The sequence below is a fragment of the Dama dama genome, chromosome 7 (assembly GCF_033118175.1).
Source record: "Dama dama isolate Ldn47 chromosome 7, ASM3311817v1, whole genome shotgun sequence".
NCBI lineage: Eukaryota > Metazoa > Chordata > Mammalia > Artiodactyla > Cervidae > Dama > Dama dama.
The window spans coordinates 52,308,281-52,327,500 of NC_083687.1; the positions used below are offsets into that span (position 1 = coordinate 52,308,281).

Genomic DNA, 19,220 nt, shown 5'->3' on the forward strand with positions numbered 1-19,220 from the left:
TTTTATTTTGAACGTTTAAAACACTGTGTTCCTTTACTGTGAATTGTGTGACTGGGAATACCAAACAGTGATGTATCCAACCCACCGGATTGGGAGGCAAACTACTTTCATTGTCTTAATTTCTTTAAAACGTCTAATTTAAACCTGTGATATTTCATCTAAGGTGATTTTTGTGGGTTTCTCCTTGTTCTGTCTTCAGTCATCGTGGAAAATAAAAAGCATTTTTTTCCGTAATGAAAAACGCTACCTTTCCACATGTATTAGTTTTGTTCATGGACGAAGAGCTCTTTCCGTGAACAAGAGATTGTTGTTTCTTATTGGAATCAGTGGATAGCGCTTTCTTTTTAAAAAAATAAATTTAATTTTAATTGGAGGAAAATTGTGCTGGAGGATATTGTGCTGGTTTCTGCCATTCATCAGTGTGAATCCGCCATGGGCATACCTGCGTCCCCTTCCCCTTGAACCTCCCTCCCGCCTCCCACCCGCCCCACCCCTCTGGGCTGTCACGAGCACCGATTCTGAGCTGCCTGAGTCACACAGCGAATTCCCACGGGCTCTCCCTCTTACACGTGGTGCGTCTATGTCTCCACGCTGCTCTCTCTGTTCGTCCTGGCCTCTCCTCCCCCCACGGTGTCCAAAGTCTGTTCTCTCCCGTTGAAGCAAGGACGACGGGCTCAATGCCAGGGCTGCCTGAGACCAGGCATTTACGAAGGAGCTGAAGCGTGCATCTCAGGGGCCAGTCCCCGAGCCACTGCCCCTGAGCAATGCTAGGGAGGAGACCTCCCGCACACTCCATTCCCCTGAGACGGAGGGGAGATGCGAGTCTCCTGATAAAGGTCCTGAGGGATTGCCCTCCTCCATGCGGACAGGACCCGAGGCAGAGGGGAGAAGTCAGCTCTGCGAAGCGAAGCAGCTCCCTAACCAGCTGAGAAATGAAGCAGCTCCCTCACCAGCTGAGAAACGGATACAAAGTCACGTACAAACAAGCAAGCACACACATTTCTGTGATCTGCCCTCAAGACACCTCCACAGGGGCATCTGGTTACTAAATCCTCATCACAGCAGAAGAGGGATTCCAAGGGCGAAGGTGCCTGGGAAGACCCCCCAGAAGCGGTTTCTTGCCAGCAGACAAAGATTCGGAGAGTGCGTTTAACTCCGCCAGGCTTCAGTCCCAAGTCGGTGGCCTCGCAGACTCTGAGAGCTGCAGGGGCGTTAGAGCATGCACGCGGTGTATAGGCCGGCTCTTTGGTCCCAGGACAGATGCAGGGAAGGACTTCAGAGTCTGAAGCAAAGGCGCTGACTGAGCACCTGCTCTAGTGTCGAGCTTGGTGATGCACAAAGAAAGCTAATCAGACGTTTCAGAGGAAGTCGCCGCGGCTTGCTCTCGCCTCCTGGAAAATGAGGTTTCATGATCCTCATGAAGTAAAATGTGAGTGCCAGCACCCGCCTCTAACCTCATCTCCCCATCATCGCAAGTGCTCATTAAGTCTCTGAAGCACGGAAGGCAAGTTGCACTCAATACGTTGCATTTCTGACAAGGTCTCAGGGGGAGCTGGACACAGACCTGTCTGAGTAGAAGGGACCAGCCACCTAAACTTTTGGGCAGAGTCATCACAGACGAGTTTATATCTACAACGTTCGCATCACATTCCATGTTCAGAGACTTCTCAGAGATGCCTTTTAAAGCCACTTTGCTTTGTAACATGCTTGCAAAACTTGCTGCCCTGGGGAAGCTGTGGAAAGGCAAACCCTGGCAGGTTCAGTATTTTGCTCTAAATTCGGATCTCTGAACTTCCCTTAAACCAAGGGGCCACACAGACCCTCGCCTGGGGAGTGCTGGGTTCCCCAGAGAACCACCCACCCCCGTGGGCCAGCTTCCCAGGGGGCTGGGCTGGACCGCCCGCTGCTTTCTCGGAGCAGGATACAGGAGATGGAGCGATAAAAGCGAACGTAAAATAAAAATTAAAGCGCATACAGAGAACACCACGTGAAATGAATCCTTATAAAACTGTCTGCGGCGGGGAGAAATCAAAGGGTTTTATTAGGTGGTGAAAAAACGCTGTAAACTTCATGTGAAAACATTCCAAGGTCGGGTCTTGTGTTGTATAAGAGAGGAGTTATACTAAGTAAGACTCATTTTAATCAAATGCACATCAAGGAGCTCGAATCCCATTTGTACCTGAGTTTGAAATTGGTTATTAACACACACGCGCACGCGCGCACACACACACACACCCCAGTGCCATTGCTCAGCAACCTTGCCGCCCAGTCTAAAGTGCAGATGCTGTTCTGGGACAGACCCCTAAGCAGACAGAGGCAGCTGCCATCCGGGGGTTTCAGATTCACTGTTGTGTGAAGTGTACAAATAACTCCGCGCTCTGGGAGGCGGTGTCTCCCCACGGCAGCCAGTCTCCCCTCCTCTGCTCACCCGCATTTGGGTGGAGGAATCCAATCCCTTGCGATGGCCTCATTTTGACCAGGAAGCAAGGCAAAGATATCAGGGGAGAACCAGGGGTGTGGGTGGGAATGTGGGCTTTTCCTTGGCTCCCCCCTCTCCAGATCCCCTGCAAGATCATCTTGGAGAGGGGTCTGCGGTCTGCTGGGCAAGCACCCCTGGACTCATTTCCTTGTGTGTCCCTGGTGGCCGGTGAGGCGGAGGCAGCGGTTTGCTAGATAATCCATCCTGGGGAGGATCGAAGACCCTTGATGGAGGGAGGGAGGCAGCAGGGCTGAGGAGTGCGGCCTCTCCAGTGTCACTCTCGTTCACGCTGTGGTGGGGCCGCCTGGGTGGTGAGGAACCAAAAAGCCTCTAAAAGCCAGAAGGATGGGGCCGGAGCTGGCAGAGCCCCGGCTCCCAAACCTGGCTGCTCTTACAGTCCATGGGATGCGGGTGGGGGTCAAAATGTCAGTCTCCAGCCCACTCCTGTAATTTTATGAGGCGCTCTGGGGGGGACCCAGGCACTGATGGTTTTCAGACCCCTGGCCGGGTGGTCAAGGAGAACCAGGTCAGAGCAAAGGAGGATCCGGGCAGGTGAGAAGGGGGAGGGTGGCAGGAGGGCGGCCAGGCAGAGCCTCGTTGGTGGCTCCTGGGGAAGGGCAGCAGTTAGGGGCGGAGGGCCCAGCGTTTTCTGTTTGGGAAAGGCAGGAGAGGTGGTGGAGGGAAGGAAATAAGAAAATATGAACCTCTTTAAGATGTCTGAGGGGAGCGTGTCCATCGGCAGTAAGAGGGAAAGTGAAGTCTGTATGATCCACATGCCCCGTGTGCCTGGATCTTAGGTGGTTGATGTTTAGTTGCTCAGTCCTGTCTGGCTCTTGGTGACCCCATAGACTGTAGCCCACCACGCTTCTCTGTGCATGGGACTCTCCAGGCAAGAATGCTGGAGTGGGTTGCCATTTCCTCTCCAGGGGATCTTCCGGACCAGGGAGGGATTGAACCCACATCTATATTGCAAGAGGATTCTTTACCACTCAGCCAGCCCAGATCTTTAGGAGACGGGTCTTAATTTGCTCCCAATTAGTTCTAACCTGTTCTTTTAAATCAACAATGGCATGCTGGAGAGGAGAGTGAAAGAGAGTCTGTATTTTCGACAGTCTGTGTCTCTGGTCCACAACCTGGCCCCCAAGGAGGAAGGGCAGACCAAGGGTCAGCCTCTCCCAAAACCCTGGGTCTTCACACCCCCATTCAGGACCCACTTGGTCACTCAGTTATAGCAGGGGTTTGGGGGATGAGAAAACTTGCGTGCATGCCCAGTTGGTTCCAGTCGTGTCCAACTCTTTGAGACCCCATGGACTGTAGCCCACCAGGCTCATGGGATTTCCCAGGTAAGAACCCTGGAGTGGGATGGCATTTCCTTCTCCCGGGGATCTTTCCAATCCAGAAATAGAACCCGAATCTCCTGCTGCTCCTGCGTTGGCAGGTGGGCTCTTTACCACTTGAACCACCTGGGAAGCCCAAACCAAGCTTGAAAGTGTGTAATGTAAGTCAAGTCTTAGTCCGCGAGGAGTGGTCGGGGAGTGCATCTGAGCGGGGCTGGTCCCACGCACCTTTTGCTGGGGGAGCAGTGAGCCGGGCAGTGTGCCTTTTTACAAAACTGCCGATTCATCTTGTAGTCAAATGAGAGTAAAATCACCCAGGTCTCTGCCCTGGACAGAGGCTCCCATTAGGCTTTCCTGAGCCAACACCGTTGATTCTGGCCTCTCTCCTGACACACACCTGGGAGCAGTCTTCTTTCCTTGGTGGACTCACCAAGAGGCGTTGGTCTTCCTGGCAGGGTCGTCTTCTCGTGTGGCCGTCTGATTGCCCCTGACGTTTTCTGCAGCCCAGGGTGTGTCTGCCCACTAGCTCTGAGGTCCAGGTCGGCACTTCCCTCCCAGGTTCGGTCCCGTCCTGTCCTGCCAGGCCCGGCACATCGCTCAGCGGGTCGTATCTACCAGGGACTGTAGGAAGTTTTCTCCCTAAGGCCCAAGGAGTTTGCATGTGCGCCGAAGGTGAAGAGAGCCAGATTTCCCTTACAAATGATCTCTAAGTCATCTTCCAGGAGCAGGCGGGGAGACACAGCTTTAATATTTCTTCTGAAAATTCTTTCCTTTGTCTTCTTTTAGGCTCTGTTTTTCTCTCTCCCCTGTGAGGAGCCTAACCGAAGTTTAACAATGTAACATTACAGCTTTTATAATTTTGTTTTTGTACTTCTAAGGCATTAGGCTAAAGTTACCCAGAGTGTTCACTTTGGCACCTCAATAACAGTAATATACCCTCAGCTTAGCGTATAGGCAGTTAGTTTGGTTGTGTCCCATTGAGATGTTAAGAAAACAGCTTTCTGAGGCGGCTATAATCCCCCCACACAGAGCTTCGGCGATCCCGTAACATCAGCTCAGGGATGCAGACTGTCAGCGGCGCCCAGGGAGCCCGATTTCAGTGGTGCAGCCTGACGGGCCGTTCCTGCCCTGCCATCAGAGTCTGGTAATCACGTCTTCCTTCTTGCGCGTGGGCTCAGCAGACCCGCCGTGCGGTGCTGCGGAGCGGAGTGCGGGGAAAGGTCTGTGCCTGGGCGAGGACGGTGCATGGAGTCAAAGCTTCACCCTGAAGTTTCTGTTCAAACAGAGAGGAGAGCTGCAGCTGCCGCGTGTTTGGAGCTCGTCGGGTCCAGGCTCCTCTAGATGTCAGTGTGACACAGGGAGACAGCCTGTGGCCACGAGGGAAGCCCTTCTTACATTGTTCAAGGAGAGAGCGAGACTGGTTCACAACAGAAGGGACAAGAACAGAGCCTCACTGGGAAACTGGACTCTGACCTTCCTCAGGATCAGTAGTTCTCCTGTTGGTCAAATCAGACCTAGCACGTAGCGCGTCCTGTGGGCACCCACCACCGACATGGAGATGGCCCTGGAGGCAGCACCTGGGCCAGCATGCCACATTATCCAGTTTGCATATTTTGATAGAGTGAAATCCACTGACACACACCAGTGTTCTTTCCTAAGTTCACCAGTGCTTTTACCATCACATTCATGCCATCCAGTATAAATCCAGAAGAACACCACCTGCCTACCAGGGGTTTTCACTGCAAAAGAGAGGCGGTGAAAGACAAAGCTATCAAATATCTCAATTTGTTAAACTACCTTATCTGACTCATTTTCAAAACCTGAATGAAATTCTCTTTCTCTCCTTCCCTGTTAATTCTGATCTTCTGACCAATGAATATTTATTTCTTTACTTGTTTCTATTTGATGGCGTTTTCTTGTAACCTGTCATCTTGTGGTGCTGGCTGTATGGTAGATATTCCATCAATATCAATGATATACCTTGCCTATAATCTACTTCTTTTTTCAGAGTGACAGTACAGCTGTAGTTATGACTTAAAGTCCTGTTTATGCCATTTTGGAATGACATAACCCTGTGAAATTATCCTACTGTATTATAAAATGGAGTTAGTAGTATCTCAAAGTGTTGCTATGAGGAACCAGAAATTAATGATGTGATGGGCTTAGAAACATGCCTGGCATGTAATCAGTATTAGTATATACTAGTCACCACCATCATCACCACCATCACCACCATCATCACCACCACCACCATGACCACCACCACCATCACCACCATCACCATCACCACCATCACCACCATCATCACCATCACCACCATCATCATCACCATCACCACCACCATCATCACCATCACCACCACCATCATCACCACCATCACCACCACCACCATCATCACCATCATCACCACTATCACCACCATCACCATTATCACCACCATCACCACCATCATCATCACCACCACCATCACCACCACCACCATCATCACCATCTCCACCATCACCACCATCATCACCATCACCACCATCATCACCACCATCACCACCATAACCACCATCATCATCACCACCATCACCACCACCATCACCATCACCATCACCACCATCACCACCACCATCACCACCATCATCACCACCATCACCATCATCACCATCTCCACCATCACCACCACCACCACCATCATCACCACCATCACCATCACCACCATCACCACCATCACCACCATCATCACCACCACCATCACCACCACCACCATCATCACCATCTCCACCATCACCATCATCACTACCATCACCACCATCATCACCATCACCACCACCATCATCACCATTTCCACCATCACCACCGTCACCATCACCATCATCACCACCATCACCACCATCATCACCACCACCATCATCACCATTTCCACCATCACCACCATCACCATCACCACCATCATCACCACCACCACCACCATCACCACCACCATCACCATCACCACCATCACCACCATCATCACCGCCACCATCACCACCACCACCACCATCACCACCACCATCACCATCACCACCATCATCACCACCATCACCACCATCATCACCACCATCATCACCATCACCATCACCACCACCATCATCACCATCATCACCATCATTACCACCATCACCACCATCATCACCGCCACCATCACCACCACCACCACCATCACCACCACCATCACCATCACCACCATCATCACCACCATCACCACCATCATCACCACCATCATCACCATCACCATCACCACCACCATCATCACCATCATCACCATCATTACCACCATCATCACCATCATCACCATCACCACCACCATCACCACCATCATCACCATCATCACCACCATCATCACCACCATCACCATCATCACCAGCACCACCATCATCACCACCATCATCACCACCATCATCACCACCATCACCACCATCACCACCACCATCACCACCACCACCACCATCACCACCACCATCATCACCATCACCACCATCACCATCATCACCACCATCACCACCATCACCACCACCATCACCACCACCACCACCACCACCATCATCACCACCATCATCACCACCATCACCACCACCACCATCATCACCATCTCCACCATCACCACCACCACCATCACCACCACCATCATCACCACCATCACCACCACCATCACCATCATCACCACCATCACCACCATCATCACCATCACCACCACCATCACCACCACCATCACCACCACCATCACCACCACCACCACCATCACCACCATCACCACCATCATCACCACCATCACCACCACCATCATCATCACCATCTCCACCATCACCACCACCACCATCATCACCATCTCCACCATCACCACCACCATCATCACCATCTCCACCATCACCACCACCATCATCACCATCACCACCATCATCACCACCATCACCACCACCATCACCATCACCACCATCATCTTTAGCGGCCACAGCATTATCATCACCACCATCACCATCATCACCTCCACCAACATTATACCCCTGAGTAAATGCCAGGGGTTCAAAGATGAATCTGTCTTTTTGCCCACGTGGGCCCTACAGTCTAGCGGGAAGCTGTTGATGAAAACATGGAGAAAGTGTTGCGCGCTGTTTGGGGTGGGGGATGTGCTGACCGCTGTGCTTGTGCCTAAGGGGAAGCTGAGGGACATGGTCCTGGCTTTCACTAAAAAAGAGAAAATTCCAGACTACCAGGCTCTAATCTCTAATTTTGGCTTTCCGCAGATTTACTAAACATGCCTCTGTGTTTGAAGGTCTTTATCTGAAAAATGAAAATGCTCTGAACCTGTTGGACTGCCTCTTGGGTTGTTTAAAAGCACACTTATAGTTTGTCTTGATATCATGACCTGCACTTGCATAGCGTTTCATGCCTGCGAATCACCCACAGGCAAAGTTTGCTCTTTCCAAAGTGAAGGAAAAAAAGACTGATTCTTTGAACATCCATAGAATTTCATTAATTTATAATGCATAACTTCAGAACTTGTGATAATTTGGGTGGATTGGGCTAATGTTTACCTTTCATGTGGTATTTAAAGAGGGTTTGTAAACTAATTCAGAGAAAGGACTGGGAGAAGAATGCTCATCTCCTTAGAAAGGGGCCATCTGTTTTAAGTGATGTAGAAGCCTCTTTTATGAAAGCTTACTGTAGTCTTCCACTTTCTGATTTGCAAAACCCATTCACATATAGCCTCTGATTTTTATTTGATTTATACATGAACAATATCAAGACAGAATAAACAAAGATCAAGGATAACATACACATTGTCAGTATCCTTTAATCTATCCAAGAAGATGAGCCTTCTTCTACAAACAATGTCAGAGTTTTATAAAACTTCTTTTAAAAGAGTTCATTCACTTTCAAATACTCTAGTTGCTACAGGGCTTCATCAATTCGGACTGTTCTGCCCTCTAAATTTGTATTTATTTTTGGTATTTTTGTCTGTGCTTGAATTGTGTAATGTAGTGGTTCTCAATCTGGGGTGAATTTGTCTACCAGAGACATTTAGCAATTTCTGGAGGCATTGATTTTGGATATTTCACCTGGGGGTACTGTGGACATCTGGTGGGCAGATGCCAGGGATGCTGCCAAACATCCTGTAATTCTAGAGACATTCCCCATAATAAAAAATTCTCCAGCCCCAAGCATCAGGAGTCCTGTGGTCCACAGAGCCTGCTCTGATGTGCCATTCACATTGCTGATTACTCCATCGTGTCCCCACAGGCTAAGGAGCAAGTGTGGTCACTCCCTGGCCTGAAGGACTCAGCGCCTGCCACCGACGAAAGGACAGTGGCCCCCGCAGGTAATCCTTCATTAAGATCAGACATTGATGAATGAAGAGAGCTCTGTTACACAAGTCCTGTCGTTGTTGTTCTCATCCAGAGGAAGTTACACTTTCGTGAAGCCCTGTGTTGGGTCAAATGCTGCTTGAATACCTTTATCTGATTGGGTCCTCCTAGCTGCCGACCAGAGAATCTCTGGGGACCCAGCCCCCAGTCCATTGACCACGTGCTCTCCTACTTTGCTTTCCAAAGATCGTATCTGCCGATAAAGAGAAGCCTGAATAAAGGTGCCATTCTGTGAGGCCAGAATGACACCGGTCATGTGCGACCTTCATTAAAATATTTTGTGTCCTATGGTGGCTTTTAGAGAGATCTTCCCAGAAGAACCTGCCCTCCTCTGAGGAAGAAACGTTTAACAAGCTCGACGAGAAGCAGGCCAAGAAGACCCCTGCGTCTCTAGCTCAGAGAAGTTCCGCCGCATTTCAGACAGAAAGACCCCATGATGAACCGGGAGATTCTGCCCTCAGAAATTCCACAGAGCCGAGAGAGAGTGAGGACGGAAGAGGCACTTCATGCCCAGGGAGCCTGAGCCGACAGGAAGCTCGCAGCTATGGGGCTGAGCGAGGCTCTGCAGATAAAAGTGAAAGTCTGGCGTTCGAAGGGGAGGAAAAGGGGCTTCGCTCTAAGGGAGAGCCTGGTGATGGAGGATCTAAAGAAGATGGAGGATGCGAGATTCCACATAGAACAGGGCTGGACAGGAGTTCAAATAAAGAGCAGTGTGTTGATAGAACAAATGGTGGTCAACTCCACAAAAGGTAGGGTTTACAGCATTTGCATCCGCAACCGCCGTTTTCTGTAGATCTAGGTGCCTTTGTAATTTAAGGCTATACTGAAGGATAACTGAAGGGACTCTTCAAAATGACAGTTTAGAAGCCGCTTCCCCAGTGGCGTGGATTTTTCTTGCCATTATTTTTTCTTCTTGCTGTGACATTTTCAGGCAATTTATCACTTTCTATGTCTCCTACCAACTGATAGACAGATACGGTGATTACTGGCAATCACATTTTGTATTTTCTAAACATCAAGTAAAAGCTTCTTATTTTTAGCAACATAGAGCACATCCTTCCTAACTGAGCATTGATCAGATTGATCAAATTGTACATTGGCTGCCTCACAAGTATTGTGAGGACTGAGTGCGAAGTAGGTTATTTAATGCTTCTTCCTCATCTGCGAAGTTTCACATAGAAATTCAGGCAATTACACAGCCAATTAAAATGAATGAATCTATGTTGTGATGAACCAAGAATCTACTTGAAACAAAGAGCGCCCAGATCTAAGCATTCTGTGGTGTTTTTTAGGGATTGCCGATATAATTCTTATTTCCTTTTTGAATAATGTATTTTGGAAGCTATTTATTAAGAAGTCTAATTTTTCAAGAGTTAAATGTAAACGCTAATGTTTACGAAGGAAGTCCATCACTGAAGAGATGGGTTTAGTAGAGTCTGGAGGTGTCGGAAAGTGGACATTAGTTCAATTCTTTCACCAGTAGAGGCTCCTCTCACTGCTGGTCCTATTCAGAGACCATTGCTTTTCTTTTTTTATTGTGCTTTAATGCAGTGGTTTCCCTCTTCTTTAAGGAAGAAAGTGAAAAATGAAGATCAAATTAGTTAGGGAGTCATAAAATGACTGCTGTTGAAAAGGGTCAGTGGACTAACGGGGTCGCCGTGAGGTCATTAGGGAGCGTCTCTAGGATGTGGGCTATCTCCAGCTGCTTGGGACGATGGGGTGCGCCCATCTCCATCTCACCCCAAACTCTGACATCGCCAGCTCCCTGTCTCGAAGCTTACGTCCCATCAGCGAAGCATCGTCGCGAGGAAGCTTTCCTGCTCAGAAATGTGACCATCTGAGAGTTTTCTCTTGGGAACGTTGAGAGCTGTGGCTGGATTCTATTTTCCAGGCGTGTCAGCTCCGTAAAAGCCGCGCCCCCGTCACGAGCCGTGGGAAAGGCAGCGACAAGACCCGTCTTGCAGAAAGCTGATCCAACAGAGGCCTCGGGAGGCGGGAAGAGGAGAGGCGGCGAGGAGAGCTTGGTCCAGGAGGAGAACAAGAAGAGCAAGATAGATGCAGCGGGTAAAGGAGCTGGGGACACGCAGAGCACACCGCAAGCCAGCCGCGCCGGGGACTCCCTGCAAGGCAGAGCCCTCGAGCCCTCTGGAGCAGAGGCCCCCAGGCAGCAAGCTCTGGAGACCCCCCTGGGTAGGAAACGGCTTTGGTTCCAGCCCTTTAAAGCATCTTAACCTTTTCCAGCAAGCATTTCTGACTAAATGTCACTTAGACTAATGTCCTGCAGGAGGCCTTACAACATAACGATACCATTTGCGTTTGTAACTCCATCACTGTTTTGGGGGGCAGTGAAGAGACAAGTGCCACCATGAGGAGTCTGTCCCAGCTTCTTCATTTTTCAGCATATTTGTGGTGTGAGAGGAGAATATCCTTGTCAGATCAGGTGCCCAGAGATTAATATCATTATCTGAACCTTAAAAAATATGAACTCTTGACAGAGTGCCTAGCACAAGTGTTTAAGGATCACATTTTGAATAAATGTGAATTTCTAAAAGCAAAAATATCATCGGCTCACTTCCCTCTGTACCCTCTGGACACATGTAAGAAGCTGCATTCGGTAGGTGATTAAATAATGAATAAATGGAGAAATGAATAGGTTCATGGCAAGAAAAGTTTTATAGTAACTCTGGAAAAGTGAAAAAGTATGCTGGAAGAATATTAGTGAGTAGCTATGTATTTTAGGGCCCTCCAAGCTGGCGCAGTGGTAAAGAACCTTCTAGCCGATGCAGGAGACACAAGTTTGATCCCTGGGTCGGGAAGATCCAACCTGGGGGAAGATCCTGGGGGAAATAGCAACTCACTCCAGTATTCTTGCCTGGGAAATCCTACGGACAGAGGGGCCTGGCAGTCTACAACCCATGGGGTCACAAAGAGTTGGACATGACTTAGCGACTAAACAACAGTGTGTTTTAGAACAGACTGGCTGTGGACTGGAGGTTAAACACTTAGGCTGGAACGTGAAAGTGGGAGAAATTTGCGAGCTGGAGAACATACTCTGAGCCAGCGTTACTGGGTGTTCTGTTTCTAGCCGGGGAAAAATCCATCTTTAAGCTTTGTGCTTAGTTGCTCAGTCGTGTCTGACTCTTGCGACCCCGTGGACTGTGGCCCACCAGGCTCCTCTGTCCATGGGATTCTCCAGGCAAGAATACTGGAGTGGGTAGCCTTTCCCTTCTCCAGGGGATCTTCCAAACCCAGGGATCGAACCCAGGTCTCCTGCATTGTAGGTGGACTCTTTACCAACTGAGACACCAGGAAAGCCCCTTTAAGCTTTAAATGTGTCTTAAATAAAGGCTAAAATATTTTGGAAAGTCACGTTTAGTAATATCAAACCTTTCAATGACGGAAGAAATTTTTCAATTTTTTTTCTAATTAAAATTGTGGACTTTATCAATTGTGCTTTTTTAAAAAAAATGGGTCAAACAGTGTCAGGGATTTGAGTGTAAATGACTCAGACTCAGAAGCATTACCTGTTTGAGCATTATATGGAGATCTGTGATTGTTTCGTTGTTTCTGAACGCTGTCCCGAAGAAGGTGGGGACCAAGGTCCTGACAACCTTTCTCAAAAGTGTCAGGTGTCACCTTCATGATCCACAAATCACAATATGAAGTGAAGATCTATGTTCCCCGGGTCTTTAGAAATCCAGGGGGCCGCTTGTGTTTTGCTTCTAAACGAGCACGTTGGCACATGGGCTACTTCTCACCAGCCTTCTCCTCTCGCCTCCCAGCCGATGCCCCGGCACCGCCCGCGCCCTTCGACCACCGCATCGTGACGGCCAGGCAGGCCGCGGTCAACAGCTTCTACACTGTGAGCAGGACCGAGATCTTAGGAGGGTGAGTGACGCGCCTCTTCAGCACTCTCTTGACAAGGAAGAAAGACTGCTTTCAAAGACACAGGTCTTTTTTAAAATTCTTATGTGTTTTATCTTTTTAATTTTACTTTTTTTTGGTTTTTGTACTGAGTTTTCATATTTTTAAATTTATATTGAAGTATAGTTAATTTATAATATTGTGTTAGTTTTGGGTGTACAGAAAAGTGGTTCAATTACATCTATATATATCTATGCTTTTTCAGATTCTTCTCCATTGCAGGTTATTATAGAATATAGAGTAGAGTTCCGTGTGCTATACAATAGGCCCTTGTTGGTTATCTATTTTATATATAGTGATGTTTATAGGTTAATCCCGAACTCCTAATTTAGAACCACACCATCCACACTTCCCCTTTGGTAACTGTAAGTTTCTTTTCTAGGTGTGTGAGTCTGTTTCTGTTTTGTAAATAAGTTAATTTGTATCTCATTTTTAGACCTCATATATAAGTGATATCATATGCTGTTTGATTTCTCTGTCTGACTTAGTTCACTTAGCATGATAATCTAGGTCTATCCATGTTGCTGCAAATGGCATTATTTCCTTCTTTTTATGACTGAGTAATATATATAAGCTGCAATCAAGACTGCTGAGAGAAATATCAATAACCTCAGATATGCAGATGACACCACCCTTATGGCAGAAAGTGAAGAAGAACTAAAGAGCCTCTTGATGAAAGTGAAAGAGGAGAGTGAAAAAATTGGCTTAAAGCTCAACATTCAGAAAACAAAGATCATGGCATCCGGTCCCAATAGTTCAGTTCAGTTCAGCTCAGTTGCTCAGTCATGTCCGACTCTTTGCAACACCATGAACTGCAGCACGCCAGGCCTCCCTGTCCATCACCAACTCCCGGACTTCACTCAAACTCATGTCCATCAAGTCGGTGATGCCATCCAGCCATCTCATCCTCTGTCGTCGCCTTCTCCTCCTGCCCTCAATCTTACCCAACATCAGGGTCATTTCAAATGAGTCAGCTCTTTGCATCAGGTGGCCAAAATATTGGAGTTTCAGCTTCAACATCAGTCCTACCAATGAACTCCCAGGACTTATCTCCTTTAGGATGGACTGGTTGGATCTCCTTGCAGTCCAAGCGACTCTCAAGAGTCTTCTCCAACACCACAGTTCAAAAGCATCAATTGTTTGGTGCTCAGCTTTCTTTACAGTCCAACTCGACATCCATACATGACTACTGGAAAAACCATAGCCTTGACTAGTTGGACCTTTGTTGACAAAGTAATGTCTCTGCTTTTTAATATGCTGTCTAGTTTGGTCATAACTTTCCTTCCAAGAAGTGGATGCCATGATCTTGGTTTTCTGAATGTTGAGCTTTAAGCCAACACTTCATGGCAGATGGATGGCATCACCAACTTGATGGACATGAGTTTGAGCAAGCTCCGGGAGTTGGTGATGGACAGGGAGGCCTGGTGTGCTGCAGTCCATGAGGATGGAAAGAGTCGGACACGACTGAGTGACTGAACTGAACTGAATATACATACCACACATTCCTCATCCCCCATCTATTGGTAGACACTCAGGAGGCTTCCACGCCTTGGCTATTGTGAATAGTGCTGCTACAAACAGAGATGGATCTTAAAGATTCTGTAGATGTTTGTCAGTCTCAACCAGAGAACCAGAAACATCATATACAGCTATTTTAAGTGATTTTAACCATTTCTGAAAATTGTCGCTGATGCCAGAAAGGTTGATGAGGTGACTACCCTCCGCGTTTCATCTGCTTCACTCTCCGTGTCATCCTGTCTGGAGTGAGAGGAAAGAGGTGTGAGTCTCCAGGAGGTTTAGAAGCTTGAACGCTGAGGAGCAAAATGTAGAAATGCGTGAAGGCTGTTTATCTCATGGCACATATTAAATATATTTTTTTTATCATCATTGGTTTTCCATTTGCACTGATACCATCATTCATCACAGTTGGTGATGTGCCTCCCTGAAGGGCGTGCTGGTAGGACATCCACACATACTCCCTCCCTGAAGAAGGAGGCGAGTCTATAGGAAGGAGGGTCCTTCCTCTCCTACCTCGGCCACGACCCCCCGTGAGGTCTTGTGACTTCCAGTATTAAGTTGACTCCCACCAGCAATCTATGTAGAGTAAGGCGGAAAGCAGGAAAACTGTACATGTATTCAACACATAGAAATTTACTTACAACATGGGGAAAGCACGTGTGGCTCTTAGCGCGCGTGTTTCTGCCTGTGGTCAGGGGTGCGGCTGACTCTGCAAAGCCCCTCCTGGCTGTTCCCATCCCACGGCTCCTTTGCCGTCTGTCACGGGATCCACCCGAACTTTCTCCTTCTTGGCTGGCAGAGAGGTCCCCCGGCCTGTGAGGATGGTGAGGGGGACGGGGCTTCAGAGCAGGTGGCCGTGCCTAAGGCTCCCTAATTTCACAGCAAGCATTAGCTTATCAGGGTCTCGAGGGACGGGGGTGGCAAGCCAGCCCCCGTCTCTCTAAAGGAGAAAAGTTATTTGCAGAAGCGGCTTTGGAGCAGCCCCAGGGTTTGTGTGTGTTTCTGGTCGAGGTCTCTTGGTGACTCTCAGAGTCTCCTTCCTGCCCTTTTGGGCCACCCTTCCAGCCACCCATTGCCCCGTCCCGGGCTCAGTGAGGAATTAGAGGGGCGGTTAGCTGGGCGTGCTGGCCTCATCAGCGGGGACCTCCTCTCGGTCAGGGGTGAGTCACGATGCAGCCTCTTGTCCTGCATTGTCGGCGGAGCCACAGCCCGGGGCCGGGACCCCAGGGCCTCGCACACCGCGGCAGGCCCCTCCATTTTCCCGGGGTGCTCTCCCCACCTGTGGTCTGTGGGGTGATTAGAGTTGCTGCTCACCATGGTCAATTATTCCTAGCATGAGGTTATCAGCCTGGCGGGCCAGCAGGGACCCTGTGAGGCCACCTCCCACCCCAGGCCTTGCAGGGTAAAGCCTGCCAGAGGGGCGGAAGGAGGCGCTGAAGCTGAGCAGTGACGTGGCACCACGGCTGGGCCAGGCCGATCCGGGGGCCACTGCTAATTAAGGGGAAAAGCCCTTTCTTAATGAGCAGCCACATCTGAAACGCCTGGGGCTGTGTTCATGGGCTCCAGGAAAGTCTGGAACAGTGGGTGGGATTGAGATCACGCTTGGTGGCGCTTTCGGTAATGTCACCCCTCACCCCCACCCCAGGACGCATCTGCTTCTGTGCAGGGAGTGTGGCTGAGTGGGGTGGGCTGGGGTGACCTTCCCCAGCTCCCCAGCCATTACACTGAGTTAGGAATCACAGCAAGCAAGTCAAATGGGAAGACTGCTCATGAGTGTGTATTTGGGGAGGTGGTGACGTTTGTAAGAAGCTGCCTTACGAAGTGCATTTAAATTGATATCCAAGCTAAAGTGTGTAGTGTCTGCTTTGATTAAATATGTCTATATGCAATTTTGTGATTACTTCTTATTTATTTATATGCAGTTTCCAAAAATAATCTCACTTGCCCGACCAACAGCCTGTATCATTCTTATGCTTACAGAACCTAGCTTGTTATATTCACACGCATTCAGAAAGACTCTATTTTCTGTACGATAGAAGCCCTCAAAGTTTAGGGTACATGAGAACCACCCAAGGGATGTTGTGAAAGTGCAGCTTCTGGGGCCTTCCCCAGCCTTCCTGCTTCAGTAGGGCCAGGACATCACCCCCAGGTGACCCTGAGGCCAGTGGCTCATATCAGAACTTGACCTGTTCTAGGAGATTTGGCAATAGTAGGGGCACGTCAGGCTTGCTCACTCAAGTCAGAGAGAGGGGTGCTGGAAAGCCTCAGCTTCCACCAGGTGGGGACAGAGCCTCACCCGGGCCACGTCTTCTTCTCCCGCAGCGGGCGCTTTGGCCAAGTTCACAAGTGTGAGGAGAAGGCCACGGGCCTGAAGCTGGCGGCCAAGATAATCAAGACCAGGGGCGTGAAGGACAAGGTAAGGGCCGCGCGGTGGACGCCGTGGGCTGCCGCCCCCCGCCCCCCCAGCGCTAAACCAGCCCTCCCTCTGCTAGGACGACGTGAGGAACGAGATCAGCGTCATGAACCAGCTGGACCACGTGAACCTCATCCAGCTCTACGACGCCTTCGAGTCTAAGAATGACATCGTCCTGGTCATGGAGTAGTACGTCCCCCACCCCCTCCCCATCCTACACGCACATCCGGGCCCTCAGCACGCCGCCCTGTCCTGCCTCCATCTGCTGGACCCCGCTGGACCCCGGGATTCTGACTCGCATGTGTCAGAATTGCATCTGCCAAGGGATGGAAATTACTCAGGAAAGGGTCTCCACGTGAGATTCTGTTGCTAAGCAGCAGGATGACCACACAGATTTAGCTTCAAACATGAGCTGAACTATCGAGGCCCCAGCTTAACTCTTGCTCTGGACACCTGGAGGAGTGAGCCTTGAACTGTGTCCTACTTTTGACCTGATGGCGAAAACAAAACTCGTGTCAGACTCTTACAAGTAGAGCTAAGAGGCTTCTGTTTAACATCACCTTTCTAGGGCCTGCCCTCGTGGCCCAGTGGTTAAGACGTCCCCTCACCACGAAAGGGCTCTGGGTTCGATCCCTGGCCTGGCAGCTAAACATAAACATAAAACAGAAGCAGTGTTGTAACAAATTTATTAAAGACATTAAAAATAGTCCATATTAAAAAAAAAACAAAAACTTTCAAAAAATTATAAAAAATAAAATAAAATCACCTTTATAAAAAATTGAGTGCTTAGTTAGAAAGTAAGTCATTCTACCAACGCTGAATCTGTGCTTGTGACTCATTTCACCTCCCCACCCCCAGCCCCCATTTTGGGTTTTGCTTGTCATTGTGTGATAGGAATTTCGGATATTAAAACATCCAGCATGAGCTCCACATAAGCACTTTATTGCTGAAATCAGCCTAACCTTCCCGAGGAGTTTGGAATTCCCTCCATCCCTGCCTTCCTAGCGTCCTCTTGGGCCTCCATGCTCCTTAGGAGATGGCAGAGGTGGGCAGACCCACCCTTAGAGATGGACAGACCCACCCCAGAGCCGCAGCCCCTGCAAGGGAGGGGCTTTGAGACTTTCCATTTGAGCAAGTGGTGGTGGCTCCAGCGACGGCCATCACCGTCAGAGGCGTCTCACCGAGAAGGCAGAGAGACGCAGCTGCAGACGCGTCCCATGGGCAGGCCAGCAGCGCTCAGACGCAAAGAGCAGGTGCCTGTCGAGGGCGCTGACTGGGGACTCGCCCCCTCCCCCGCAGCGTGGACGGAGGCGAGCTCTTCGACCGCATCATCGACGACAACTGCAGCCTGACGGAGTTCGACACCATCCTGTTCATCAGGCAGATATGCGAGGGGATAAGACACATGCACCAGATGTACATCCTGCACTTGGACCTGAAGGTAGGGTGCGCTCTTCCTCACGCGAACGCGAGCCTTTCCCCCAGGTGGGTCCGTGGGCCCTGGTGAGTACTGGATGCTGGCTTGGGAGACAGAGCCTGTCACTGGGTATGTATTCAGGAATTTGAGAACTCTGAACTCTTAGCTTCATCTCCCTGTTCTCAACCAAGACCTGCTTGTCTCCGACCTCAGGGACTGCTGCCCAGAGTCTTACTCTAAGCTGCTTATGTTAAAGGAACTCACAGGGAGCTGGTTTCCACCATCACCACCATCACCATCACCCCATCTCCATCACCCCCATCACCACCAGCACCACCACGATCACCACCATCACCATCACCATTACCATCACCATCACCACCACCATCATCACCACCATCACCACCATCATCACCATCACCATCACCACCACCACCACCACCACCAATACCACCATCACCATCACCACCATCACCATCACCACCACGACCATCATCACTATCACCACCACCACCACCACCATCACCACCATCACCATCACCACCATCACCACCATCACCATCACCACCATCACCATCACCATCACCACCACCATCACCACCACCATCACCACCACCACATCATCACCATCACCATCACCATCACCACCATCACCATCACCATCACCACCACCACCATCATCACCATCACCATCACCATCACCACCATCACCATCACCACCACCACCATCATCACCACCATC

At 49.5% G+C, this 19,220-nt stretch overlaps 1 protein-coding gene and 1 pseudogene across 1 annotated transcript in view; both read left to right on the plus strand.

Moving 5' to 3' along the window:
- MYLK4 (myosin light chain kinase family member 4) overlaps positions 1 to 19,220 on the plus strand; it is a 67,647-nt gene that overhangs the window by 34,318 nt on the left and 14,109 nt on the right. The window contains exons 4-8 of the mRNA XM_061146307.1: positions 906 to 924; positions 12,989 to 13,094; positions 16,971 to 17,064; positions 17,141 to 17,250; positions 18,361 to 18,502. Of these exons, the coding sequence (XP_061002290.1) occupies positions 906 to 924; positions 12,989 to 13,094; positions 16,971 to 17,064; positions 17,141 to 17,250; positions 18,361 to 18,502 (471 nt within the window). The remainder of the gene's footprint in view (positions 1 to 905; positions 925 to 12,988; positions 13,095 to 16,970; positions 17,065 to 17,140; positions 17,251 to 18,360; positions 18,503 to 19,220) is intronic.
- The window catches only part of LOC133059221 (basic proline-rich protein-like), a 2,945-nt pseudogene continuing 2,710 nt past the window's right edge, over positions 18,986 to 19,220 (plus strand).